Here is a 25,911-nt window from a genome sequence, read left to right on the forward strand (position 1 = left end):
GAAAAAGGCACCCTTTAGAAATGTGAGACATTAGACGCACACGCCTTGGAGTGTGGCTCTGAGGCTCTTTCGCGGGGACTGAGAAAAGGACTCCATTTCCAGTCTTGAAGACAGGCCGACCTCCAGCCGGTCGATGCACAAACGCGGTGAATGACGCAGAGCGCTCGCGCGCAGAGTAACCCTGCATGCGCAACTCGATCTGCAAGGGATCCTTCTACAGGCTCTCCTTTTTGCCGAACGGCCCTTCCAACGAAATCTCTCCACACGCCTTTATGTGTGGTGAGAAACGCGCGTCTTTTCCGGCCGCGGCTCTGCTGGCAGATAAGCAAGCCGACCTCCGTTGGCTGAGGACGTCCCAGACGACGCGGCGTACAAACGCCGGAGCCGCGGGCAGAGGCACGAAGGCTCAGAAGGAAGGAGCGGCGTGGACGACAGGAGGGCGCCTCTGGAGAGACAGCGGGGAGAAAAAGAAGACAAGAGAAATGGAGGAGTGGAGGAAGGTGAGGGATGCGGGGCACATACATTTGCCATAGAAGCTGGAGAGACCAGACCTCGACTTTAGGAAGTCTTCGCACTTCCTCGAAGGCGGCGCGCCTCAAACTCAGAGCATCTGGCCTCCAGTCGATCGCCATGAATTCGTGAAACAGAGAGGGCCGAGGCGTACAGGCACCCGCGTGACCCAGAGGCGAATCTCAGAGAGGTTCATGTCCCTCGCGAACGCGCTGCCTGCTTCCTCATCCGGAGACTCTCGACCACTCTCTTTGTCTCCTTTTTCTTTCTGAGCGCCAGACTCTACGATCTCTCCTCCACGGTCTGCCGCTTTCCCTACAATGGCGGGGGATCCAAGTGAAGCGCAAACCCGGCGCGAGGAGACCGGATCTTCTTCTTCCTCCTGTTCTCCTTCTTCCTCTTCGTCTTTCACATCGTCAACTTCGCGCCAGGCTTGTCGCTTCTCGGGATGTCCCCCGACCTCTTTTTCTCCACCGAATTACGCTTCTTGTGGGGCTGTGGGCCTTCCGGACTTCTTGGAGGCGCGGGCCTCTTCTGCCTCTTTGATGCAGCAGTGGCTGTCGCAGGCAGGGGGCGTCGCGTCTGTCTCTCGCCGGGTGTCTGTACACCGGAGCGCGGTCGGCGGCCACATCAACGGCCTGGATATCGAAGAGGTGATTTTCTGTCTGTTGGACGCGCTGCGCGCAGACTCTGGCGACCATCAGAAGACGTTTCTTCTTCGTCTTCATGCAGCCTTGAAGTGCTCCGCTCTCCGCCTCCCCTCCGACTCCAGAGGCGGGGCAGAGTCCGCAGGAGACCGAGGAGATACTTGCGGAACGCGGGGAGGCTGGGAGTCATGTGAAGAGGACAAAGCAGGAGCGCAGGCCTTCCGAGGGCGAGAGCGAGGAGGAGACGCATTTGCTGAAGCACTGCAGCTCCGAGGTTCCGGTCTCCACTCCTCGTGCTCTCCCCAGGTGTCTCTGCGGAGCGCGGCTGCCTCCACGCGTCTCCTCGCACTGGACAGCACAGACGCTGTGATCGAGACTTTGTACCTGTTTGCTGAGAAACATTTGACTCTTTTCCTTCTCGCGATTCGCTCTTTTCTAGAAGTTCGCATCACCCTCGAGGAACACCAACTCGCTATCTTCTTCGTGCTCCTGCGCGCCCTCGGTCTCTGGATACAACAGCAGACACCAAGTCCACTTGCCGGAACCCACGGAGACGTTGTGGAGCGACGAGACAGAGGAGAAAGAGGAGAAGCAGGAAACATAGGAGAAAGAGGAGAAGCAGAAAACAGAGGAGAAAGAGGAGAAGCAGGAAACAGAGGAGAAAGAGGAGAACCAGAAAACAGAGGAGAAATAGGAGAAGTCGGAGACGAATGGGCTGAGGGAGATAAAGGAGACCTCGGTGCCGGAGGAGGGGAGTTAGGCAGACAAGGCATGGCGAGGGGAGAAGAGGGAGAGGAAAGGACTGCGGGAGAACCGAGCGGAAGAGAAGAAGAGAAAGTGGAGACTCCACGACTTCTGGGCCAGGAAGAGGCAGGAAGAAAACAGTTTCTGCAGGACGAGGAAGAACAGGTTGCCCCGTGGGAGAACGAATGGATTAGTTTCGCTCTGAGAGAATACCCTCTGCTGAAGCCTATGGACGAGAGGAAACTTTGTCTCGGGATCGCGATGAACATGATCGGCGCCATACACCCCAAAACCGTTCTCTACATACTCGCGAAGGAACTCAAAAAAATGCGTAAGTGCACAGACACCTCAGGTTCTCTCCATGCTTGTGCAGCCGTCTCTCTGCTTCGCTACGTCCCCGTCCTTTTTTGTCTCTCTCTGTGCCTCTCTCTTTTTCTCTCTCTTTGCATCTCTCTGTGTCTCTGTGCGGACTTCTGAAATGCAACAGAAATGCTGTCTGTGCCACGTTCGTGTCGCAGCCCTTTGCGTCTTTCTTCGGGTGTATGTACAGCTTTGAAGCTCGTCGAGTTCCATAGAAGGGAGTGCTTTTTGGCAGCGATCGGTTTCACTCGTTTACTCTTGAGTCGCATGTTTTTCTGCGCAGCCTGGGGATTCTGCTCCCGCGCAGAACTGTAGTTTATCGGGACTGAAGACAGCAAAATCATTTAAAAGGTTTTTTTTAGCCACTGGCTCACCATCAACTACCTTGTGTTTCGACTTCGTACCGACTGTGTTACTGTAGCACATGTAGCACATATAGTACCCTTCTACAAGGGAGTTGTTCCCAAACAACCGGATGGTGTTGGTTCGTTGGTGTTTCCGCTCTCGCTGTTTCTGTTTCCGGACGGTTTTGTCTCCGCATGCACTTGCTTCAAGAAAGGATCTTTTCCTCTCTCAGTTTCAGAAAAACCTGGCGTTCTCTTCTCCCTCTCTCTGTTGTTCATATGCAGGCAAGGCCGCGGCGTTTCCGCAGACCGCTGACCTCCTTCACCTTTTGTGTCAACTTCTTCCTCTCTTCCCTTCACATCTCTCGCTCTCGGAGCCAAGTCGCCGAATCCTTCTCTCGCTCCCCTCTCTCATCTGCTCCTCCTACTCTTCGACCGGACCTGCCCTGCGTCCTCTCGCCTCGTCCGCTTCTCCCCTCCCTTCTGTCTCTGCCTCTGCCTCTGCTTCGTCAGCGCCACCCGAGGACCGCCTGCCCCCGCCCACTGAGGAGGGCGCCGTGTCTCCGGAGAGTCTCCCGGACTCTGCGGCGTCTCCCGTTCCGGTCGCAGTCCGCTCGCGTCTGCGGCTAGCTGCATGCAGTTCGCTCTCCACAGCGAGCGCGTGTCTCGCGCTGCCCTGCGAACAGAGTCTTGTTGCCGCCGCGCTCGTCGGACTTGCCGGGCAGACGCAGGCCGCGCTCGATGCTCTCCAGGCGAGCGCAGCCGCCAGCTTGCCCTTTGCCAGAGACTGCCTGTGCTGTGGCTGCACAAGGCGAAGCCAGACGCGGTCACAGGGGCCTCTTGGGGAGGCGGGGAGAGTCCGAGAGGCTGATGCGGACCAAGGGGACGAGCCTGGCTGCTGTGGAAGTGTAAAGACACTGGGGAAGCTTCCGTCGTGTCTCGCGCTTCGCCGCCTTTCCCCGGCCGTCTGGGCACTTGGAGAAGAGCGAGAGGAGAACGCGAGTTTCGTCGCGGGAGTGGACTGCGAAGCAGAGACGAGAGACGACGAAGGAGAGAAGGAGAAACAGAGGGAAGATGGCGAGACGCGCGTTCTCGTTCGTGACCGCGGCAGGAACCCAGTGAGTGCTGCAGTCGAGCTCTGGAGAAGTCTCCAGGAAATACTTCTTCCTCTTCTTCTTCTCGCGAGTGACGAGGCCGACGGCGATGACGAAGAAACGGAAGAAGCTACCTTCGCCTCCTTCCGCCAAGCTCTCTCTGCTTCTCTCCACCTCCTGCATGTCATCTCTCACCAAAATTTCTTCTCTCCCCTTTCGTCGTCTTCGCCGTTTCCATGGGTCTCTGCGAGGGGCGTTTCTCGGCTCGCGCATTTCGTCGAGCACGTGAGGACGCTGCTGCAGCTGCTGCTTCTGCACCTTCTTTGCGCAGCGCAGCGTCGCTCGCTGGTGCATGCAGTGCGACGACAGCCGCGGATTCTCCGCAGACGGGAGACGAAGAAACTCGACAGAACGGCTCGGGGAAAGAAGCGCGCGAGTCGTCGAGGCGCCGCCGCAGACCCTGCGCTCGCAGGAGACGCGACGGAGGCGCGCAGAGAGCTCTCGGAGATAGGAGAGACGCAGGAGGACAACGCGAAAGGCTCTCCAAAGGTTTGGGAAGGAGACACCACCTTCGCGCAGTTCGTGGAGTTCCCCGCCCTCGTCCAAATGGCGCTCGACGAAGAAGTTCGGGTGTTCATACACCGCATTGAAGGCGAGAGCGACGACTCCGAAGAGGAGTCGCAGCGGTCCGCGGGGACCGGCACCGAGAGTCTCCCCGACCCCCGAGAGGTCCAGAGTCTTTTCCTTCTCCTCCTCAGGTGCATGGCTCTCGACACAGCTCTCAGTGCCTTCAGCAAAGAGAGAGGCGACGGCAGGGAAGAAGAAAAACGAAGAGAAGAAGAACGAGAAGAAGGAGAGACGAGAAAGGAGAGCGACCAAGAAGAAGAAGAGAGAGGAGAGGCCTCGCACTCTGGAGGCGAAACCGCTGCGGCGGGAGAGAGGCTGGACGCCCACCCATTTGCGCGACTGTTGCAGCGCGAACTGTATCCGTAAGCGGTTTTTCCTCTTTCATTTCTTCTTTGGATTCGCCTTAAAATAACTCGATGCGTTCACGGCTCTTCTTCTTGGGTCTCCCCGACGCGTCACGACTCGCGCTCCTGCTTCCCCTCTGTTCTTGTTCTTTGCTGCCAGGAGTTTGTGTGTGTCTCCGAGTTTCGTCTCGCTCAAAGTCCTCGTCTCGACGCACCGTCACTCTCCGTGCTGTTTCTCGCTCTTCGGATTCTCTGCTGCGTAGCTCTTTTTTCCTTTCATCTTTTGCCTCTGTCGCCCTCTCCTTTTATCTGTCTCCAATCCCTGACTCTGCTTTTTCCAAGTCTCCGTCGCGTCTCCGCTGACGCCCCGCTCTCTGCTCTCCATTTTCCCTGTGTACGCGCCTTCAGCATCCTCGTCACCTCAACAGCCGTGCTGTCTACTTTCCACCAAGCGACTCTTTCACCCTCTTCTTCTTCTTCCGCTTCGACATCTCCCTTTGTTTCTCCTTTTTCCGCTTCTTCCTCTTCGCCTGTCTCTCCTTCCTCGGCTGCCTGCGCCTCGCGTCCGGTCGGCCGCGCGCCTTCTCTGTTTGCTGCGTCTCCGTTCGCGATTGCCGCGGAGCCTCTTCTTCTCGCGGACTTCCTCAATCCGCTGGCTGCTGCGCCTCCTGCAGACGCGAGCGCCGCTCTCGCTGCTGTCAGCGCGAATGCTTCTCTGTGGTCTGTGCTGAGTTCTCGGCTCCGGAGAGAAACGCCTCTCTCTCTAGCGCACCGGAACAGTGCTGCTGCTCAGAGGCCGCGTCCAGGCGTCCTTCCTTCTTCTTTTCGTTCTCCCCACTGCCCGCTGTCTCCTGCGCCTGCCTCTCGCTGTTCGTCGCTCTCGGAGATCTCTCAGACAACGCGAGAGGAAGACGCCCGAGAAAGCGAAGAAGAGAAAGCTGCAGGCGAAGAAGGAGAGGACGCGGGAGAAGAGAAAAGCGATCTATTTGCATGCAGAGGGGCTCTGGAGAGGGGGGAAATTGCGGTTGCTGTCCTCCGATCGATTTGCGTTCTCGCCAGGTTCCAGCTGACCTCTGTGCCTCTCTTCGCCACCCTTCTCGACCTTCTGAGGAGAGGAGTTACGCGGAGAGACGTTGTCGGAGCATGGGAGAAAAGGAGGGAGAAAGAAGAAGAACATGCTGCGAGGGTGACCCTCCTCGTCATGGCCTCACACGTCGTCGGTACGCAAACTCCCTGAAATCGCGAAATGCTGGAAACGGAAAGGCGGACAGAGGAAAGGCGAATGTAGAAAAGAAGGGGAGACCGAGGAGACAGTGGACGATAAAAAGAGAAAGATGACGAGAGGGAGGTCGAGAAGGAGGGATAGAAGTGGAAGGGGAACGAGCAGAGAAGAAGATACAACGAGAACAGCACAAAAACGAAAGAGAAGAAGGTCTGATAGAGACAGAATTTATGGAGAGGACAATGAGAGGTAAAGGAAGCAGGTGAAAGAGAAATCCAATGCAAGTAATAGTTTCACCGAAGTGACGGATGCGCCTCTGTGGGGAGTTCCTCCAGATCCATTCCTGTAGATGAGAAAATGCCTGTTGATCTGTCTCGGCTTTTGGAGGTTTCCCTGCATGCATGCGCTTGCGTGTATATCTAAACAGATGTCTGTACAAAGGTAGTAGAGCTTTACATCTTTCCAGCTCTCCGTGTCCATTATTATTTCTCTTCGCTTCCCTCTTTCTGGAGCTGTATATATATCTCTCCATCTCTCTCTGCTCTTTTTACAGTCTGTACAACTTGCTGTGTGCATGCAAATATGCTGATGCGGCGGTCTCGCCTTGAACACCTGCGGAAAATCGCGACTGTGCGCAGATGTTTATTCCTTGAGGTTCGTTTCCAGACGAGCAGTTCTTCTTGCAAGCATGCATTCGTTTTTCCACTTCATCTCCATGCTGGTCGAGAGCGCCTCTCTTTCCTTTTTTTTCAGCGGTTCTCCCCGTTCGCCCGTCTCTCGCGTCGCTCCGCGTCCGGCAATTGAAACTTTCTGCATGCGGCTGCTCACCTTCTTTGCTCCTGAAACGCTCTCGTCCTCAGAGTTGTCCAGAGCGACCTTCCTCTTCTTCCTCCCTCTCTGCTGTGGGGCTGTGCTCGGTCTCGGCTTCGCAGGCGCTCCCGCTCAGAGCTCCGCATGCGCGGTGTGCACCGCAAGCGTCTGAGCAGAGCCTCTCAGCTGCGCGGCCTCTCTGGAGCAAGTTCGCATCGCGGCTCGCGCCGGTGTATCTGCAGCAGCGGGGCGTCTTGGCGGAGGACCTCCTGCTGGTGAGGCAACTGTTCTGCGTGATCGCGGTCTACGTTTTGCGCGGCGACGCTGTGAGGCTTCCTGCCCTCGCTTCTGCTCTGCTTGGGCTCCTTCAGTGCCTCGCGGAAAACCACTACTTCTCTCATATGTCTCTCCTCGAAGACATCTCTCCTGAAAAAGCAAACTCGACAAGCAACTCTCTCCACGCCTCCGCATTCTCTCTCCTCGTCTTTGGAAACGCCGGAGAAGATCCCGACAGCGCCCGGACGTGGATACCCAAAAACCTACCTGTCAATCGATTTCTTTCTTCTTCTTCTTCTTCTGCTTCTATCTCTGCGGCGCGGGAGAGTTCGTTTAGGCGGAGACAAGAAGAATTTAACTTGGCTTTTCTGAAGAGTGTCTGTCTGCTGGGGGCTCCGTGGGAAGCGCTGTTGACCCTGGAGGAGGGCGCGACGTCTCCGGCGCCGTCTGATCCGAGCGAGGCGGAAGAGTCGGAAGACGAAACTGGAGAAGAAGGCGAGAGGGAAGAGGACGACTTTACGCGAGAGTTGTCCTCGAGCTCCGGCCTCGTTCAAGGGAGCGCAAGTCGACTGCCGAAGCCAGGCGCCGGACAAAGAAACGGCTGTTCTCCGCCACCGGAAGTCGACGAGAAGGACGCACAAGACACCACTCCTTTCTCCTCTTTCTTCTCGCTAGGAAAGGCTTCCGCAATCGTCTCGACGCGCCCTCAGACTCGGGAGCAGACTGCAGGACTTCCGCTTGACTCGAGCCTCCCGGCCATCGCCATTACTCGGCCTCCGTCAGACGCCTTCACTGAGCGCGCAGGTCGCCGAGCGTCTCCTCCGTCTTCCGGAGACGTCCGCAGCGCGTCTGGATCTCTCGCGGTGCCGCCTCGCAGCAGGCAAGAGAAAGAGTCTCCTTCTGCTGTCTCCCTCGTCCGCCAGGCTTGGTGCGGATCACCGCCAGTCGAGGTCGCTTGTCTGCTCCTCTTCGCTCTGCGGCTCCTCGCCCTCCTCCCCACAGACGCCGGCGGCGGCGCGACGGCGGAGTCCGACAGTTTCCGAGACAAAGCAGAAGAACTGCGAATCAGAGACCGAGCCACTCGACTGATCGAACGCGACCTGTGCAAGTGTGTGCCAGGTAAGAAGAAAAAGAAACGAAGAAGAAGAAAAGGAAGAAGAAAAAGAAACGAAGAAGAAGAAAAGGAAGAAGACTAGAAGAAGAAAAAGAAAAAGGAAAGGACGAAGAATGACAGACATGTCGTTTGTCGTTTCTTGGTGTGGGCCAGCCTGTCTTTTCTGCCGTGAGCCTCATAGGTCCTTTCACCTTTTGCGGCTCTCGTCTGCGGGTCTCTCCGTTTCTTCTGTCTGTTTGTCTTCTTTCTTCCTCTCTTCTTTTTCCTTTTATTCGTGTCTGTATGTTGCGTCTCTTTCGTTTTTTCTCTCGTGAGTCCTTCGAGTTGGACCTGCCTGTCATTGGATCTCTTCGCTCTTCAGGCCTCCTGTTCCCGCTGCTCATCGAGGCGCTCCAGCAGCCGCGCCTCGATCGCGCGCTGCCTGTCGTCTTTCGCTGTCTCGCCACGATGGCCGACGTACGCGCCTGCGCCGAGCTCTCGGAACTGCCGGCCAGGCCTCACCCGCCAACAGAGCGTTCGACAGACGCCGCTCGCGGACATGCGATCTTGCCAGAGGAAGTTGCTTCTCCTCCCCTCTCGTCGCCGCACCGCGCTTCTCCGTCGCATTCTGCCGCCTGGCTCGAACTTCTGTCAGACGCAGTCTTCGTCAAGCGACAAGCTGACACTCTGGCTTGGCTGCTCTTCTACGCAGGCGCAAATCCTGGGAGGCAAACGGAACTCTCAATCGGAGCCCTGCAGGCTTTGAAGAGCCTCCGTCCTTTCCTCTTCCGGCCTCCCAGAGCTTCTTCTCCTCTCTGTTCCTCTTCTTCTCCTCTCTGTTCCTCTTCTTCTCCCGCTTCTTTGCCATCGCCAGTTCTGTCGTCTGGGCACTCAGGGACTTCCAACGCGGTCTCGTCGAGCGACTCTTCTCGGCGTCTTGAAGAAGTCGCCGTTTCCTCCCGGCTCGAAACTCAGGCAAATCTCCACTTGGACGGCCTCCTTGCAGCTCTCGCGTTCGCTCGCGAACGCCATGAGTGCGCCGCCCAGTCCAGCGACTGTCCCCTCTCTTCTTCGCTTTCGTCTTCTTCTCTTTCGTCTTGTTCTTCTTCTTCTTCTTCTTCTTCGTTTTCATCTTCTGCGTCGAGCCTCTGTCCGTCTCGTTGTCTTCTGTCGCCGCTTGCCAGATCTTTGTCTTGTTTGCCGTGGACAGCTGAGCTTGCAAGTCAGCTGCTGCTTCACGTTCGCGCGTGCAGGTTTTCTCTGCAGATGTTCGAGGCCTCTCTGTCTCCGGCCTCTCTGTCTCCGGCCTCTCTGTCTCCGGCCTCTCTGTCTCCGGCCTCTCGCGCATCTGCCCAGCCACTCGATGACTTCTTTCTTCTCCACTGTCTCTGCTCGCTTCTCGCCGTCGCCGCGTCGCTGCGGAGCCTCGCCGGCCAGTCCTGCGAGAAGAAAGACATGTCCACCTTCCCCTTCGCTCGACAGATGTCGGGTCTTTCCGCCAGCGCAAAAGACACGGTTCGCGAGCAGGCGGCGGCCGCTTCCTTTCTGGGCGTTCTGCCTCTCTCTCTCCCGCGTCTTGACGTTCTTCTTCTCCACCTCGTCGCCGTCTGCGCCAGAGAAACGTCCGACATACACGTCCGGTCTGCGTTCCTCAGGGCGCTGCTGGGCGCCGCCCTCGACGACCCCACAGCCTTGGCGGGCCTCGCCTCGCGGGTGGGCGCGGAGACAGGCCAGCGCGGAGACACCGCAGGCACCGACGATCTCGAGCAACAGAAGGCCTCTGCGGGAGAAGCTTGGGACGAGCCGCCGGCGGCAGGACAGCGGAGAGAAGAGGACGAAGGAGGCCTGCCGCCTCCGTGGACGAACCTCCTTGACAGACACAAGAAAGCAGGCAATCGAGACGACGAAGAAAAACTCAGCTTTGCGCGCGGACGCTTCTTCAGCGAAACACGACGAGGCGTCCTCACTCTCCACGCCGTCGTCGACGCATGCCTTCTCCTCACACAATCCCTCCCGGCTGTCGCCCATGCATTCCAGTCCTTGCCCCTCTCTCCTTCCTCTTCCTCCTCTTCTTTTGATTTGTCTTCTTTTGATTCGTCTTCCTCCTCTTCCTCCTCTTCCTCTTCTTTTGCTGCGTCTCGAGACAGAGATCTCTCGACTTTTCTTGTTGACAGAGCTCCTGAAGAAAGTACGTTGGCGTCGAAGTCCCAGAAGGCGCCAGACCGGGGGAAGCTGTGGGGAGACCCAAGAGCTGTCAAGAGAAGATGGCGGGAGTTCCTGCGCGTAGCTCGGAGCGCGGCGGCCGACCTTCGCGTCGCCCTCTTGACACCCGACGCAGCGAGGCGGACGGCTCGCTGGCTAGCCAGGGGGTCGGGAGCTCCGTGGCTCCGCAGCCAGTTGGTGCTGCCTGCCGCGAGCGAGGTTGTGTCGCTCTTCACAGATCTTCAGACAGCTTCTGCAGATGAAAGTTCGGCAGCGGCGAAACAGGCGGCAGCGGCGAAAAAGGCGGCAGCGGCGAAAGCGGCGGTCGCCTCTCCGAAGAAAGTGGACGACGTCGCTGTCGCCGCGTTCGCCTCCGGCGGCGCACCGTCAGCGAACGAGGAATCCAGCTTTACACGATCTTCTTCGACGGACCTCCGCTCTTCCAGAGACCTCCGCTCGTCTTCGAGGGCTGCTGCAACGGGAGTGGGCGGCCTCGCGTTCGCGCGTTTCCCCGGCGCGGCGTCGCGGTCTCTGTCGGGCAGAGGTCCAGAGCCGCGAGGATGGCGAGACAGTGTCTCCTCGGCTCCGCTCTCAGGAGAGTCCGCGCGCCTTCTCGTCGTCGCCAGGACCCTCGGCGTCGTCGCGAGTGCCGAGGCTGCTTTCGCAGACGTCTGGAGGCACCTGGTGCACACGGAAGCAGCCTGCCGTCCGAAGGCGCGACTGATGAGTTCGTTCGCGTTCTTCGGGAAATCGGAGACGCAAGTGAAGGAAGAGAAACTCCGAGCGCTTCTGCTCTTCTGTCGCGGCGTCTGCGCCGCAAACGCTCCTCGCACTTGCTTCTCCCTCGCGCAGCTCCTCGGAGCTGCTCAGCAAGCCGACAGGCTTCTTCAGAAGGCACAAGGCGCCGGAGAAAGAGAAGCCGGAGGCCGAGGCGGGATCCAGACAAGAGGAAAAACGGCGGGGAGAGATCATGCAGGAACTTTTGTCTCTGCATGGCAAGGCTTCGCCGCGCTCTGGGGCGCAGCGGCGGAGGGCACAGTCGGAAGCGACGGTGGCGTCGACGAACTTGACCGGAGAGGCGAGAGACGAGATGGAAAGCGCGCTGCTTCCGAAGCTGGGCGAAGAGAGGCTGCAGAGACAGAAGAGGAGAACAGACACACCGGGCAAGCGACGCATGCAGATGGCGGAGAGGAAGGAAAGGAACCACACAAGGCCGAGAAGCCTGAGGAGGTCCAGCGAGTCGACGGATGCGAGGAGCGCCCGACGTCTGTGGCGCGTCTGATGAGCCAAGACAAGGGATCGATCTGGAAGAGGAATGCAGAGGAAGAAGAGAGAGACAAGCACCGTGGAAAGCTCGAGGAGGAAAGAGAGGACGCTGCAGGGAGAGCGTGGAGGTCGTGGACTCCCCGCTCGGAAGCGCTGAAAGCGAACCAGACGTCTCTGGCCTCGCCATTTTCAGCTCTTCTGGGGGAATCCGGGGAAGTCGACCTGGCGGCCGCGGCGCAGCGCCTCAGCGCGGAGATCGACGCCATTCTGAGCCCTCTGGAGATGCACCAAGAAAAGACTGCTTCCCTCCGTCAGAAAAGAAACGCGCTGCTGTCGACTCCAAAAAGCACCGAGACACACAAGAGGGCCAGCAGAGGACTACGCAGCGAAAGCAGAAGAGAGAACATTTCTGGCGAAGGAAACGGCGAGAAGGAAGACATCGACGTAAGTTGCGAGAGCCGCCGGAGCACGGGTGCAGCCGTGAGAGGAGAGGACGAGACAGAAGACGGAGAAGAGATCCGTCAAAGTCTCTCCACTGAACAGGAGGGGACTGCGGCTGTGGCACAGGCGACTTTGCTCTCGTTTGTGCGGCTTGTGTTGCCTCTGTATAACATCTCTGGAAGTGACGACCGCGAGGTAGCTCTGGCGCTGGTGGCTCTGAGAGCCGTGGCGGGTGCGCAGGGCCTCCGGCTGGTCTCTGAAGGCAGGTCGCTCTGTTCGAGGCATTTGCGGGGAACTTCCGATGCTTCAGGCGTCCACCGAGGTGGAGGAAGCGAAGGAGGACCCTCTGCTTCTCTGTCGGATGCGTCTCCGCTTTCGCGTTCGCGGCAATTGGCGAACGCATGCATGTTCCCCGAGTACAGACCTCTCGACTCCGGTCTGTCAAACGGAGACGCGGTCGGATGGACCGCCTTCCTGCTGCCGGAGACCTTCGTGGAGGCGGAAGACAACGACGCAGCTGTGTGGACAGAGCGCAGGGAAGAGGAAGAGCGGAGCGCAGCAAAGCGTCAAGAGAGAGAACTCTCAGGAACCGAGAAAGGAGAGAGAGTCCGCAGCGGGGAGGAGGAAGAGTCGACGTGGAGCGACCCTGGAAGCGACAGAGTCGCCAATCCAGTCGGAAGAGGTGGGGAGGGGGAACAAGACACACAAGACAAGATGCGAGAGGAAGAACGACGAGATCGTTCTCACCACTCTTCTTCCTGCTTGTCTTGGGCCTCTGAATGGTCTCCTGGAGACGCGCTGCGGAGGAGAGTTCCTCTGTTGAATGCGTTCACGAGGTTCTCCGAACTCGTTCTCCTCGCCTTGCTTCCCCTCGTCTCGGAGCCGAGGGGCGCGACGCGGGCGCCGCTGCGCCTCCTGGCGCGCGAGGTCTGCGCCGCGCAGGAAGTTTGGCGCGGTTGGCGGCGCCAGAGGCGTCCAGGGATTCTAGGTAAGATTTCTCGACGTTGTCTTTGTCAACGCTTTGTACTGGAACCGCGTCCGTCGAAGGCGTTGAACGCTTCGTTTCAGGCGAAAGCCACGGAGGAGAAGCTTCTCCAAAAGCATTTTCCTCCCCTTCAGATCCGTGGAAACTGTTTAAAAGCATGCACTTTTTCAGCGAACCAAAAGCCTGTTTTCTTTGTGAAAAGTCTTCTAAAAAGTTACTCAAAAGGGTGAAAACGCGGGCGAGAAGAACAGAGGTAAAAACGTGGAAAACGAGAGGAACAAGAGAAGGCTGAGGGGAGAGGGGAGGAGACGAGAGCGAGGACCATGAGAGACGAATGCGAGAGACAAGAAGAGAGGAAGAGAGAGAAGAGGCAAAGGAGAAGAAATCGAGGAGAAAGAGAAATGACGTGAGGCGCTGTAAAAGGACTGGGAGGGACCGTTAGGACTCGGAGGAGACTAATGCGAAACAGGGAGAGAACGTACAGATGAAGGACAAGACGTCTACGCCTATATTTTGTTCCATCTGTTTCAGATCCTCTTCTTCCTCTGACTTCTCTTCTGCGTCAACGCGGCCATGTCATCCTTCGCTACCGCGACGCTTCCGAGCTTCTCGAGAGTTTCCGTCCAGCTCTCCTTCCTGCCCTGGAATGCATGCGTGCTTTCCTCACCCTAGCTTTCCCTTCGTCTTCTCTCGCTTTCGATCCGCTTTCTTCCGCGGCTGAGGAAGAGCGAGAAGGAAAAGGCTTCGAAGACAGAGGCCAAGAAACTCGAGTGCTCTTCCCGGTGGACGGCGCTGTTGCCTCTGTCGTCCTTCTCCACATCCTCCAGTTGTTGAAAGTCTTGGTGAGCAAGACGCAGCGTCACATTTCGAGCGCTGGAAGAGAAAACATTCGTATGTATCTTGTCCGCAACTCGCCGCAGGCTTCCACGGACTTCGTCACTTTATTTATTTATTTATTTATTTATTTATTCTCACGCTTACAAGTCTATGCCTCCTTTCAGTGAAGGTGTCCCCCATATGCGTCAGTACAAAAGAATGTTTATTCCTCTGCTCGAGAGTCTATGCTTGCCTTCATGGAGATTCCTTCATGTACGTGAGTACACGAATGTTGTCAGATCGTCAGAAGGCTTACGCATACTCTTCAGATTCCTTCACATTCACCAAGACAGAAAAGGATTAACGGAGACGCCTATGATTGTGTGCATACTATTTCCGACATTCCTATATATATATATATATATTTATGTATTTATATATATATATATGTATATATGCATATATATATATATATCTATATATATTTATATATGTATATGTTAGTGTCTCTATGTGTGCGTGGAGCTTTGCGCATGTGAGTGCATGTGGAAGAGAAACGAAATTTGATTGTTTTTGATTTTTTTAGGTTCCGACCCCCGTGGCGGAGTTTCTGCGCCAGTGGAGGGCGGCCCATCTGCCTGCGTTTTGCGTCTCACCGTCTCCCTCGGCTTCTCGCTTCTTCGGAGCGTCTGCGTTGCTGCCTGCGCCTTGCGAAGCGTCTTCGCGTTCGACTTTTCGGAGTCCGTTGTCTCTCGTCTCGCGACGTCCTCTGGACGCAGTGGCAGTAGGATCAGAACGCAACGACTCTGCAGAGAGCCTCCCCGATGCTGTCTCCTCCCGCCACCCTTCTCTGGAGAGCCCCAGCGAAATCCCCAGGACACCCTTCGCCTTTCCTGCAGGCCGAAGCCGCAGAGGAAAGCACAAACCTGGAGAGCTTGCCCGCGCGCATGCAGTGCGAGCGTCGGATTTCGGCAAGTATGGAGACGAACGTGGAAAGACGGCGCCTGAAGAGAGCCGCTTTGTGTCTTTCGAACAGCTCTGCGTAGCAGACCCCAGTTCCTCAGTTGATCGCGCGGCGGGGGAAGTCATCTTGGCACTTCACACCCAGAGACCAGAGTGGACCGCGACGGCTGCGCTCTTCAAAAGCATTCACTTTCGTCTTACCGGGTCGTCAAGTCCGTTCCTCAGGTGGAAAGGCCTTCGTCTGTTTCTCTCTCTCGCGGCGCAGGCCCCCATGCTTGCGCTTCCGGAGGCGTTCGCCTCTTCTCTCTTTGCTGAGGTCGAAGCGGTGGCTGGCGACTGCAGCTGTCCGACGGACACACTGCTCACGCATGTCGCAAACATCCCGATCTCTTCCTTCCTTCCTCCTGTTTCTTCTTCTTCTTCTCGCGCTTCTGCTTCGCCCTCCCCCCGGCCCAGTTCGTCCTCAGGCGTCCGCCTCCAGAATGCTCTCGGCTGGCTCCATTGTCTTCTTTTGACGTTGCCGCGCCTGGGCGATCCGTTCGAAGACAACCGACGGCTGGCGTTTGCGGTGCTTCGCGAGCTGCTGCTAAGGTGTACAGAGACTGCGCGGCTTCTCAGGCTTCTCGCGCGCGACTCCTTCTCTCCGGCGGAGACGCGACAGGCGCAGTCCTCTGGGCCTCCCGGCGACTCGGAGATTCTCGACAGCTTCCAAGAGACAGGGCGCAGTGGACTTTGCAGCTCCGCGAGCGGACGGAGCAGAGGCGTTCATGGAAGGCCCATTCCGGAGGACGTACTCGCAGATAAAACGAGCTCTGTTTCGTCCAGGTTTCCTGCTCATAAGTGGCGACAAGACGACGTTCAAGTCGCACCAGCCCCCTTCGCAGGGCGCCTTGTTCTTCGGCAGGCGCCTGGAGACGAGGAAGACTCAGAAACGCATGCGGTCTGCGAGGACATTCTCCACTTTCTCCTCGCCGCGGTGCATGCCGACAAATCGCTCTCGAGTCGTCTCCTCTCCTTTTTCCTCCTGCCTCTTGCGGAAGACGATGTCGGAACCTCAGCGCTCTTCTCGCTGCTCTACTGCTTGTTTTTCCTCGCACAAAGACGTCCGATTTCAATGCTCTCTCCTCTCGCCTCGTCTTCCGAGAGAGAACAGAAAGATGCAGCGAGAGAAGAAGGGAGGTCGCCGCGCCCGCGCGAGGAAGGAGACCGTCATCGGCGGGGATCTGCGAAAATCTCTTCAGAGGCAGAAAATGTTTTTTGTTTGAACGAACCTCGAGTGTCCCAAGAAGACACGAAAGAGCAAGGAGGAAAGGCAGACCGAGGGAATGCAGAGGATCGGCGCGTCGAGGACGCTTCGCTGTTCTTCTCGCCGCTGCCTCTCGGGGTGTCTCCGCCCGCAAGAGAAACTCCAGAGGAGCGCCAAGCGAGACTCCTCACTGCCGCCATTGTGGAGCTTCTCAATCGTCGCAGAAAGGTCCTTTGTGGGGACCTTGAGAGACGCTTTCGTGAAACAGAGCCCCAGACGGAGACGTTGGCCTCTGCCATGCATACAGGCTCCGCGCAGACGCAGACACTCGAGCCTCGCGGCTCACGAGGAGGTGCAGGAGTCTCGAGAGAGGAAGAAGACGTCTCAACAACAAGTGTAAAAGGGTCTCCTCACCGCAGCTCCCGTCGCCGATCTGCCCCACAAGCTTGCCCTTCCTCCAGCTGTTTTTCTTCTTCTTCTTCACTTCCTGCTTCGTTCTCTTCTGCGTGGAGTGCGTCGGAGTCGAGGGTGGACAGTGAACTGCGTACTTGGTGTTTCGCGAGTTTTCCGACTGCTTCCTCTCCGACGTTTCCGGTCTTCCCGGAGGGTCTGGTGCAGCTTGCGGCTCTGCGGTGCGTGGCGGAGGCTGCGCGAGTTTCTCTCTCTGCGGTTCTCTCCGTCCTGGTGGAGAACAGCCGAGTTCGCTCTTCCTGCCGCCTCGCTTCGGATGCCGAACTGGGGAGAGAGGGCGACGTTCTCAGTGGCGATGCGCTTGGCAGAGAGAACAGGAAGCGCGAGAAACTGGACCGCGAAATCGCCGCAGACGTCCTCACGCGTCCAGGCCAGTGCTGTCTCGCGTCGCTTCTGCCTGTCGGGCGGCAGCAGCCTTCGTCTGGCGAGGCGTCGCGGCGTTCTGCGGGGAAGATTCGAGGCTGCGTCCATAGCCTCTTGGCAAACGTTCTTTCGGAGAGCTGGGAGTTGACGAAGCAACTGCTTCGCCTGCTCACAGCTGTGCTGAACAATGCACCTTGCACACTGTCGGTGACAGCCGGCGCTCTGGCGTCGCGCCTCGGAGGCGACGGAGATGCTGCGTTCCCCGCAGAGGCTCGCGGGAGGAGAGGAGCAGACGACTTCGTTCCTCAACTCGAACGAGACAGAGCGAAGGTTGACACGGTCCTCCTGAATCCGTCGGTCCATCAGGCGACTCTCCTTCTCCTGCTCCTGGTCTCTGTGCGCGGCTCTCCGGAGGGAGGCCTCGAAGAACAAGGCGGAGCTGGAGAGAAGGAGAGCAGCCAGAGAGACGAAAGGAAGAGAGAGGAAGCTCCGGCGCGTCCACCCTCGTCGTCAGCGTCGACGTCCTTCTCGCTGACGTTCGCGTGTGCGAACTCGCGTGGAGAGAAAGCCGTTCGCCGAGCCGTCTCCCGACATTTTCCGCTCTTGCTCGCCACTGCTCTCCTTCGACTTGGGTCTTCTTTCTCGCCTTCAGCCTCGCCCTCCAGCGCGTCGGACGCGCCTCAGACGCTCTTCGTCGCATGCACTCCCGCTCATGCAGACAAACAAACGAGAGCTGAGGGATCCACGGCAGTCAGCTCCGAGCGCGGCTTCTCGCCGACAAGGCCAAGAAGCGGCTCTGGAGCGGATGCGGCGGCCTTCGAAGAACTTTTGAGGGATCCGGAAACTTGCGCGTCTCCGCGAAAAACTTCCAGAGAAGAAGCAAACGACGCGGAGACGAGAACAACCACCGAGACACAGGAGACAACGAACAGCGGAAGAGAGGACAGGAAGAGTCCCGACAGGAGAAGAAGTTCGAGAGAAGGCAGAGAACGCGAGGGAGAAGACGGAGGAGAGGAAGGATCGTTTCGACTAACGTTGGTGTCGCAGAGAGAAGCCGTGGACGCGGCGGTCGCGCTGGTGCATGCACTCGTCGTCGCGGCCCAAGAGACGGAGCTCCTCGTCTTGCTGAAGAAAGGAAACATCTTCGAAAACATGCAAAAAGAAACCACGTTCCTCCACGCCGTCAAAGACGCCATGACGTCAGTCGCTCTGCTTTCAATGTGCAACGCCTCGAAGCGAAACCGGAAACGTCACGCTAAAAAAGCGCTCTTGCTTCTCGCAGGTTTCTACGTCCATACACCGTCTGCACATACGCGAAATTCTGAATTATTTGTTTCTCCAAAACTACACTTGTCTACTTATGGTTCTACATATCGATGTATATATATATATACATATATATATATATATGTATACGTTTTAGATGAAAATCTGTCTATATATTCATACTCCTGCATATGTCTATGATTCTATCTACCCTGCATCTACACACAAATATACATATAAATACACATACACATATACATACATATATACATATATACATATATACATATATACATATACATATATATATGTATAAATGTATATATTTGCATACGTGTGTACACTGAGAGAGACAAAACGACACAGAAGTCTCTAAATATATATATATATATATATTTACATGAATATATGTATATATATATATATGTATATACTTGGAAGATTGATGGTGAAAGTGGGTGTTGTGTTTTTTGGATGTAGGTGCTTTCTTTGTTTGCGGCCTTCGGCTGCTGGCGCGGTTCTCGCCTTCGTTCTTCCCTTTGTAGAGAGGTCGGAGAAAATGCAGGCACTCGTAGCCTGCGAGTTGATTGCCGCCGTCGCGTCGTCGCTCTTTCTTTCTTCTGGTTCTGCCTTTCTTTCTCTCACTTCCTCTCCTTCTGGCTCTGCCGCGGAACGCAGCGGGCGCCTCTGTGAATGCTCTGCGTTCGACGTTTGCCGCCTTCGTCAAACGGGGAAAGGAGGCTTTCTGGACTTACTCGCCTTCTCTTCTTCTCCCCTCCTCTCGCCGCGTCCCTCTTCTCGAGCGTGCCGTGTACAGTTGTCCGGTCTCTCTGCTTTTGCCAAGCCTTCTGCGCCGTTCTCTGCCATGTCGGCTGCTCGACCTCGGAAGGCGTCGCCGCTCTCCCATGGCCCGCCGCCGTCGCTGCTGACTCTCGAGTTGGATGCCCTGCTGCATGCGCTGGATCGCTTTTCTTTTCTCTCGGACCTCGTGGAGGAGACGCTGCAGAGTGGACTCTCGGGACAGAGTGAAGATGCCTCGCTGCAGGTCGCCGCTTCTCGGCCGTGGTACTTCTTTGGCCGCGCGCAGGAGGCGGCAGGCGACGCGCAGCGCTGCGACGCGCTTCGCGCCCAGACGACGGCGCTGCAGAGGAACCTGCGCCGCATTTTCTCTTGGAAAAACCTGGATGTCTTTGCTGGAAACGAAGAACTCGGGACGCGCCTCTCGCCAGACTGCAGCGTCTTGACCGCTCTCAAGACGCTCTTCAGTGCCCTCGCTGCTCTCACTCTCCTCTGGGCGAACAGGCTGGGCCGCCGCCGAGGAGACCCCCGAGACCCAAGAGGGCAGGAAAGAGACAGCGGGAGCGAACCGGAAGGAAAAGCAGAAGAAGGAAAGAAGGACGGAGAAGAAACGGACGGAACAAAGGAGGGAGAAGAAGCAGAAACAGAAAGAGAAGAACGAGAGGCAGAGAGAGACGAAGACTCGAAAGAGGAGAAAGTGGAGTTCTTGTTCGGCTCTGAAGATCTTGCCACCGATGTCGTCGCGACTCTGAAAACAGTAGGCCTTTTCTCCCGTCTCGCGAGTGTTTTTGAGGGGAACGAGAATCTCGAAAGGGCAAAGAAAGATGAAAGGAATCCGTCCTTGACTCCTCAATTCAAGGACGTGTTTAGCTACACCTTTGCGCGAGTCTGGAGCACACCGTTTCATTGGTTCTCACTCATTCACACTGGAAGATCTTAACGCAAAAACCAAAGACAGTTGAAACTGCGTCACTCGGATTTCTTCTCTCCTGGGTTCCTTCTTCTCTTCTTCAGATGAAGCGGTGTTGTTTTTCTCTTGTTCGCTTAACTCTCTCTTTTCTGTTTGTTCGTAACTGCTTCTTTTTCCTCCTTCTTCTTTCACTCCCTTCATCTTCTTTCGCGCATTTCTGTCGGTTTTTTCTTTCTTTTTTTCAGGGTCTGTGCCTGGTTCCGTTTCTTCTGCTTTCGCTGCGCGCTTCGTCGGAGACTCCAGAAATCGCGGACGCAGTTGAAATGGCGTCGGCGGCTTGTGAGGCCTGCGTGTATGCTTGCACAGCTGCATGCAGTGTAGCGCCGACAGCCTGGCCGTCTCTGCAGGGTCCCACCGCCTTTCTTGAGCTTCTTGAAGACTCTCTGCTGCGGCCTCACTTCCTCACTTTCCTCCTTCTCCAGACTCCGGTATGACTTTGAGCCGTTTGCTCGTTTGTCTCTTCTCGCCGCCAGTGTCGCGAGAACTCGCTCGCGCAGTGTCTCCTGACGGCGCGGCGCGGTTTCTGTAGGCGTTTCTCCGGTTTCTCGGAGCGGTGCTCGCCACCGTGTGTGTGGGGTCGTCTTTGATAGAGTGCAGATGCGTTCAGAGAGACTCGACAAGTATTCCCTCTGAGCACAGGTTCTTCACCTTATTTAAGCGATCGGTTTGCTGTTTTTTTTCATGGCTTCGGAGTCTGCTCCGCTGGAGACGCAGCAGTTTCGAACGGCGTTCACCGGCTGTGGAGCTTGCCCTGTGTTCGTGAGACTTCAGGCGAGTCTTCGGAAGGCCTCGAGTAGTCGGCAGATCGAAAGAAAGAGGAACCTCTCGGCACTGTCGTCAACGAAGTCCCAGTCGTGAAGAGACCCTGAAAAAAAAAGTTGTTTTCGTCGTACTTTCGAGGGCGCTGGTGAGAACCATATTTTTGTGAACGTTCTTTTTTTGTATCGCCACTCGGCTCGTTTCCTGCGTTTTTTGTATCTTCTCTCCTCAGCACACTCGACTCAGATGCGCCGTTTTCCATCTGCTCTCCAATCTCTTCCTCTTCCGCGACGAACTCCTTCTTGCCGACGCCTCTTCTTCGTCTTCTCTCTCGACTTCGTCAGATGGAAGACTGCGGAGCTTCTCGCCGGGAGCTTCGGGGACAGCGGCTTCGTCGCGGGAGCGAGAAACGAGGAACGCGAACCTCTCCTTTGCACACTTGGATGAACTTCTCGTTTGCGCAACTGGCCATCTTGTCTCCGAAGACGCGGATCTTGTTGTCGCCGCTGCTTCGCTTCTTGACCGCGCGGTTCTGCCTCTGCTGCTGGTCGACTCCTCACATGCGCCGCCTGTCTGCTCGCCTCGCAGTGCTTCTTCTCTGCCGTCTTGTGCGTCTCCCTCTGTGTTTCCTGCGTTTCCTTCTCCCCGCGCAACTCGCGAGCGAGAAGAGAGCGCCGCCGTTGCTGCAGGTCGGCAGGCGCTGAGGGACTGTCTCGTATCGTTGGGAGTCTTTCGCTCTGCCTCCGCGGAAGGCGTCGAAGGAGACCGTTGTAGACAGGAGCGGGGCGACGAAACCGGCAAAGCATGGAGAGGAGGCCGCGACGTGGAGGAGGAAAACCTCTGTTCCAGGTCGCTTGGCTCTTCTGAGGAAACAGCGTTTCTTTCCAGAGAACGCACGCACCGACCCATCCCTCCCCTTCTCCGCGCTCAGGCAGTTCAACAGTTCGTTCTTAAGCTTCTTCCTCTCCTGCTTCGCTCGACATCTTCTCGCCTTCCTAGCCCAGTTCAGTCCCCTCGACCGTCCTCTTCTTCGTCTTCTTCCGCTTCCTCCTCTCCGCCTTCTGCGTTGTCTTCAGGTCGCAGACGCGGCTCTGGGCAGGGGCATTTCGAGAGCGCTGAACAACTGTGCAGGCGAGAAAGCGTTGAGTTTCGGCGTTTCGGAACCAGCGTGGAGATGGGCGTTCAGTCGTCCCCGCCTTCTGGGCGGAAGCACCGCCCTCGCTCCGCGGGAGTCGCAGCGCCTCCGTGCTTCGAGCTGCATGCGTCGCCGGCATGGCTTTCTCGGCTGTTTTCGCTGCTGCTGATCTCGCGCGCCTCCTTCCCTCCAGAGACTTGGGCGCTGCGCGTGGAACCTGAGAGCCAGCTGCTGGACGCGCAGAAAACGCAAGCTGAAAAACGCGTCAAGCGACGTCTGGAGAAGGTGCTGTATGGACACCCGGACGCGGCGCTCGCTGCGGCGAAGGCGGCCGCCCAACTCAACGCCGCAAAGAAGCGCGGAGAATATTTCTTTGAGGCGCAGAAGCTCCCGGCTGGCCTCGCGTCTGTCTTTGGCGGCGGCCCCGAAGACACCGCACAGGGACTGGAAGAATCTGCTGAAAAACTCTTCAGAAAATTCACTTCCTACTTCCAAATTGTCGGCGATATCGGCGCAGACCGAGAAGACGACGGCGCCGCCGACGCGCGCGGCGCCTCTCGAGGCGAAAGCTCAAGTGGAAGGGAACACCGAGGGCGGGCAGGGCGGAGGAGAGATGAGAAGGAACGAGAAGACGGAGAAGGAGAAGAAGGAGAAGGCGACGAAGAACTGGGGGAATCCGACGCCGAGGAAGATCCAAGCTCCGAGGACGACAGTGAACGAGTACGCAGTTCGGACTGGAAACGGAACTTCCGCGCGGATGTGACGCGCCTTGGGGAAGCCAAAAGGGTGTGCCTACACACAGAGAGAGAAATGGATCGTCGACAAAGGAGCTGGGGCAGGTCTTTTTTTTGCACTGGGGTGCGCTCGAGAGGCTGTACTTTCGAGGTTTGTTCTTTTCGTGCGCTCTGGAAGCGACGTTGTACCTTCTTTGCCCATCGAAAACGATGGTAGATCTTGTCTCGAAGCGACTTGAGTCTGAGGACGGTGGGCCGGATCCACCGAGCGTCTGAAAGGCGTTTTCCCTCGCGTATGTCCGTGACTTTCTAGGTGGCGCACCGTTGGCCAAGTGTGTGCGTCTTCTCTCCTCGCGCGAAAGGACGCTACCGAGAAAGGACGCTGTCGACTTCGAAGGGAGAGAGAGGAAACCTGTTTCGGAATCCAGCTAGTTGTGGAGTTCTCGAAACGCATGCACAACAGCGGCCTCTTCCTTGATTTCCTTCCAAGGAGTCGACAAGGGGACAGCTGGAGTACACAGGCTCGCTTGTCTTCTCTCTGTCGCGACAGCCGCTGCTGTCTTCGGACATGTGCGGTGCTTTTCTGCTGTTCGTCTGTCTTGTCTTTCGCTCTCGAGTGAACTGAAGCATCGTCGAGCCGATGCGCCTGCACTCCCATGGCGATATTAGATGCAGAGATGCTTCATTATGAGGCTCAGAAGGCCCCGTTGTGGCGCATGAGCCCAGTCCCTACGACACCCATCCTGTCGGCTGGGACAGGCGTCCAAGGACTGAACAGAGAGGAGAGACAGCCTGCTTGCAATGTCCTCCGCGAACGAGAGATAGAAGCACTGCGACAAAGCGCAATACGACGTGAGAGATGAAGACGCATACGCGCCAGAATCGAACATGGTTCATGGAGCACAACATCGTTCGGTCGGAGTCCAATCTGTTTGTGTCTCTGTGCAGGAAGACGGAGATGACTTGGCGGTCAGCGCCGAACTTCGTCGGTGGCGGTACATGGAGGAGTTTCTTCTGGACGAAGGTCTGCCTGCTTCTCGACTTCTTCTTGGAATGCATGCGTCAACCGATGTTTTCTGTCTCCAAGAGGCTCCACCGTCCGTCTCTTCTCTTTCGCCTTCCCTCTCTCGCTCGATCGTGAAGGGCGCGTCTTCCAGCTCCGAACACTCCGGCCGCATGCAGCGAGAAAGGAAATCGACGGCAACTCTGGAGGCACGGTGCCGAGAGTCTTTCCACGTCGCTCGAGAGACTCAGCGGCTGTCTCAAGTGACCGCGCATGCAGCGCATGTCGACATGTTTCTCGGAAGTAGCTCCTTCGCTCTCGCTGTCGTTCGCTCCATCGCCGCGGTGCTCGACACGGTCCCCGAAGAGACTCGCCTTCGCGTCAAAGATTTTCTTCGTCTGGAAGCTCTCTGTGTCGCAACTACCAGGTACATCTCCCGTTTGCCATGAGAGCGAAAGGGATTGAAAGCCTGAATGTCGCGTGGAATCAAGCGGCTTGTTTACTCGAAAGGACGCCAGCCTCCAACATCTGTTTACCGGGCGCAGGTTCGGTGCTACGCCCGGTGATAAGACAGAGGTCATGTGACTTCTGTTCTTCTTCCTATAGGGACCGCGTTCGTCAAGACAGTCGCCAGAGTGAATTGTTGCTTCGTTGTCTCAGTGTTTCCTGGTAGTCCCCTGACCCAGGGATCGTTGCACAGTTGATTAACCTGAGTTATTTCACTCAGGTCATTCGAAGAGAGTCCTGGATTTCTGTGAGCCTACCGTATCGCAGCTGGGCTACGCTTCCTCGATGTGGACCATTAGATGGCAATGCATTCCGAGCGCGAGGGAGCGAGTCACTGCGGGGGTCCTAGAGAGGTTTTCAGGTCCTCGACTCTCTTTTCACAAAGAGAATAAAGGTGTACGACGCGTTGCCTCGAGGGCGTCGTCACTCGCCGAGTTTCTGCACTGTCTTCTTCCAGTTCTCTTCTCTGTATGCGTTAGTGTCGCCTTTTTGCCATTTTCTCTCGTTTCTGCGTCTTTCTCTCTGCAGACAGATTTGCTCTCTCTTGCCCGCCGAGCAGAAGACGCATGTGGAGGCAGCGTCAACTGAAGCAGCCGACGAGACGTCTCTCCGCTTTCGGAAGGCCGCCGCGATCTCGCTGGGCGCTTTAGCTCTCCTGCGACCCTCCCTTCGTTCAGACGACGTCTCCTGAAAGCGCGAAGACACCACAGAGGGCAGAAGAAGAGGCAAACGAGGCTCGCGCGTCTGTCTGAAGAAGTAGTGATTGATCGACGCAGATTCAGGTGCAGCCGGCGCGAGGCGAGAGGTTCTCCCGCCGACGCCTGGCCTCAAGAAGGGGAGCACAGACGTTCCTAAAATCTTGCAAGGTTTGTGTGTGTCTGTCTGTGTCTGTGTGTGACAAGAAGCGTCGGGGTGTCTGGGAGAGCACGGCTCCTCCCGTTGCATCGGTTTTTCTCTGCTTTTTTCAAACGCCACTGAGTTCCCAGCGTTGTGCCTTTTCCGCGAGGTTGCGGGATCTGTTCCCTGCACAGGAAAAATCGCGTTGTGTCACGGAGCGGTTCCGTCGATGCCGAACGTTTGACTGCATGCGTCGACGGCTTGCCAGCCCTGCAGGCCTCTCAGGTCGCTTGCGAGACCTACAGACAGAGGCGCGTCTCACTCCAGCACACCCGCAGCTCTCGGTCCTCATTTTTGAGATTTGTAAGGGAGCTTTAAAGCATGACAGACAAGTTCTCTGCCTGCATGCTTCGACTTCGGGGCAGACGAGACGCAGATGTCGAACGCAGCCTGGCTTCGCTGGAGAACGCCATCAGGTTCTGTCAGAAAACTCGCGCGTGCCTAGCGACGACACCAAGCGCGCCGCCAAGCGCGCCGTTCTTGTCAAGTTGAAGGCGCCTTTCAGTGCGCAGTTTGTCTATTTTCTCGGCCGCGCAGAAGATCCGTGCCTGAACGGATCTCTTGCGGGATCCGTGTGCGAGAAAGGCGTGAGTTCCACGTTGTCAGTGTTGAGAAAATTCGCCGACCTCCCGCACCAGACTTCAGACTGTTGAGGCGGCTTCCGTCGCGCGCGTTTTCACCTGTTTGTTGACCGTCCTGGAAGAACTGCTTTCGCTCAGTGATCCATGCGCGCTGCGCGTCGAAAGTTGGTCAGACGCCTCAACACTCCCTCCATCGAATACGCGGAAAGCAGCTTTTTCTTACCTGCTGCTCTCGGAGCAGAGGCAGCCGCCGCAAACGGACGAGAGGCGCTCGACCCCTGCTTTTCAGGCGTTCTCTGGAAGGCAGAGTTTTTCCTGTTTTCCTCCTTCGGTTCTCCTTCAGAGATGTCACAGCACATAAATACCACATACACACACATATATATATATATATATATATATTAGAGAGAGAGAGAGAGACATCTAGGTCGATGAGA

General features: G+C 56.9%; 1 protein-coding gene across 1 annotated transcript; it reads left to right on the forward strand.

Moving 5' to 3' along the window:
• TGME49_205562 (hypothetical protein) lies at nucleotides 1–25,679 on the forward strand. The gene is made up of 12 exons (XM_018779339.1): nucleotides 1–2,232; nucleotides 2,891–4,688; nucleotides 5,079–5,890; nucleotides 6,646–8,097; nucleotides 8,454–12,968; nucleotides 13,497–13,807; nucleotides 14,368–18,023; nucleotides 18,571–19,645; nucleotides 20,044–20,286; nucleotides 20,850–22,472; nucleotides 23,435–23,916; nucleotides 24,525–25,679. The coding sequence occupies exons 1-12, from the start codon at nucleotides 831–833 to the stop codon at nucleotides 24,685–24,687; spliced, it is 17,532 nt and encodes a 5,843-aa protein (XP_018637269.1). The 5' UTR covers nucleotides 1–830; the 3' UTR covers nucleotides 24,688–25,679.
• The last annotated feature ends 232 nt before the right edge of the window (nucleotides 25,680–25,911 follow it).

The sequence above is a fragment of the Toxoplasma gondii genome, chromosome VIIa (assembly GCF_000006565.2).
Source record: "Toxoplasma gondii ME49 chromosome VIIa, whole genome shotgun sequence".
NCBI classification, from domain to species: Eukaryota; Apicomplexa; class Conoidasida; order Eucoccidiorida; family Sarcocystidae; genus Toxoplasma; species Toxoplasma gondii.

Excerpts from the sequence above, each read along its gene's own strand:
- TGME49_205562 (XM_018779339.1), top strand. The coding sequence starts at position 831 with ATGGCGGGGGATCCAAGTGAAGCGCAAACCCGGCGCGAGGAGACCGGA. Across the intron at positions 5,891-6,645 it reads CATGGCCTCACACGTCGTCG|CGGTTCTCCCCGTTCGCCCG; the intron begins GTACGCAAACTC and ends CTTTTTTTTCAG. Across the intron at positions 18,024-18,570 it reads GCCGTCAAAGACGCCATGAC|GTGCTTTCTTTGTTTGCGGC; the intron begins GTCAGTCGCTCT and ends TTTTGGATGTAG.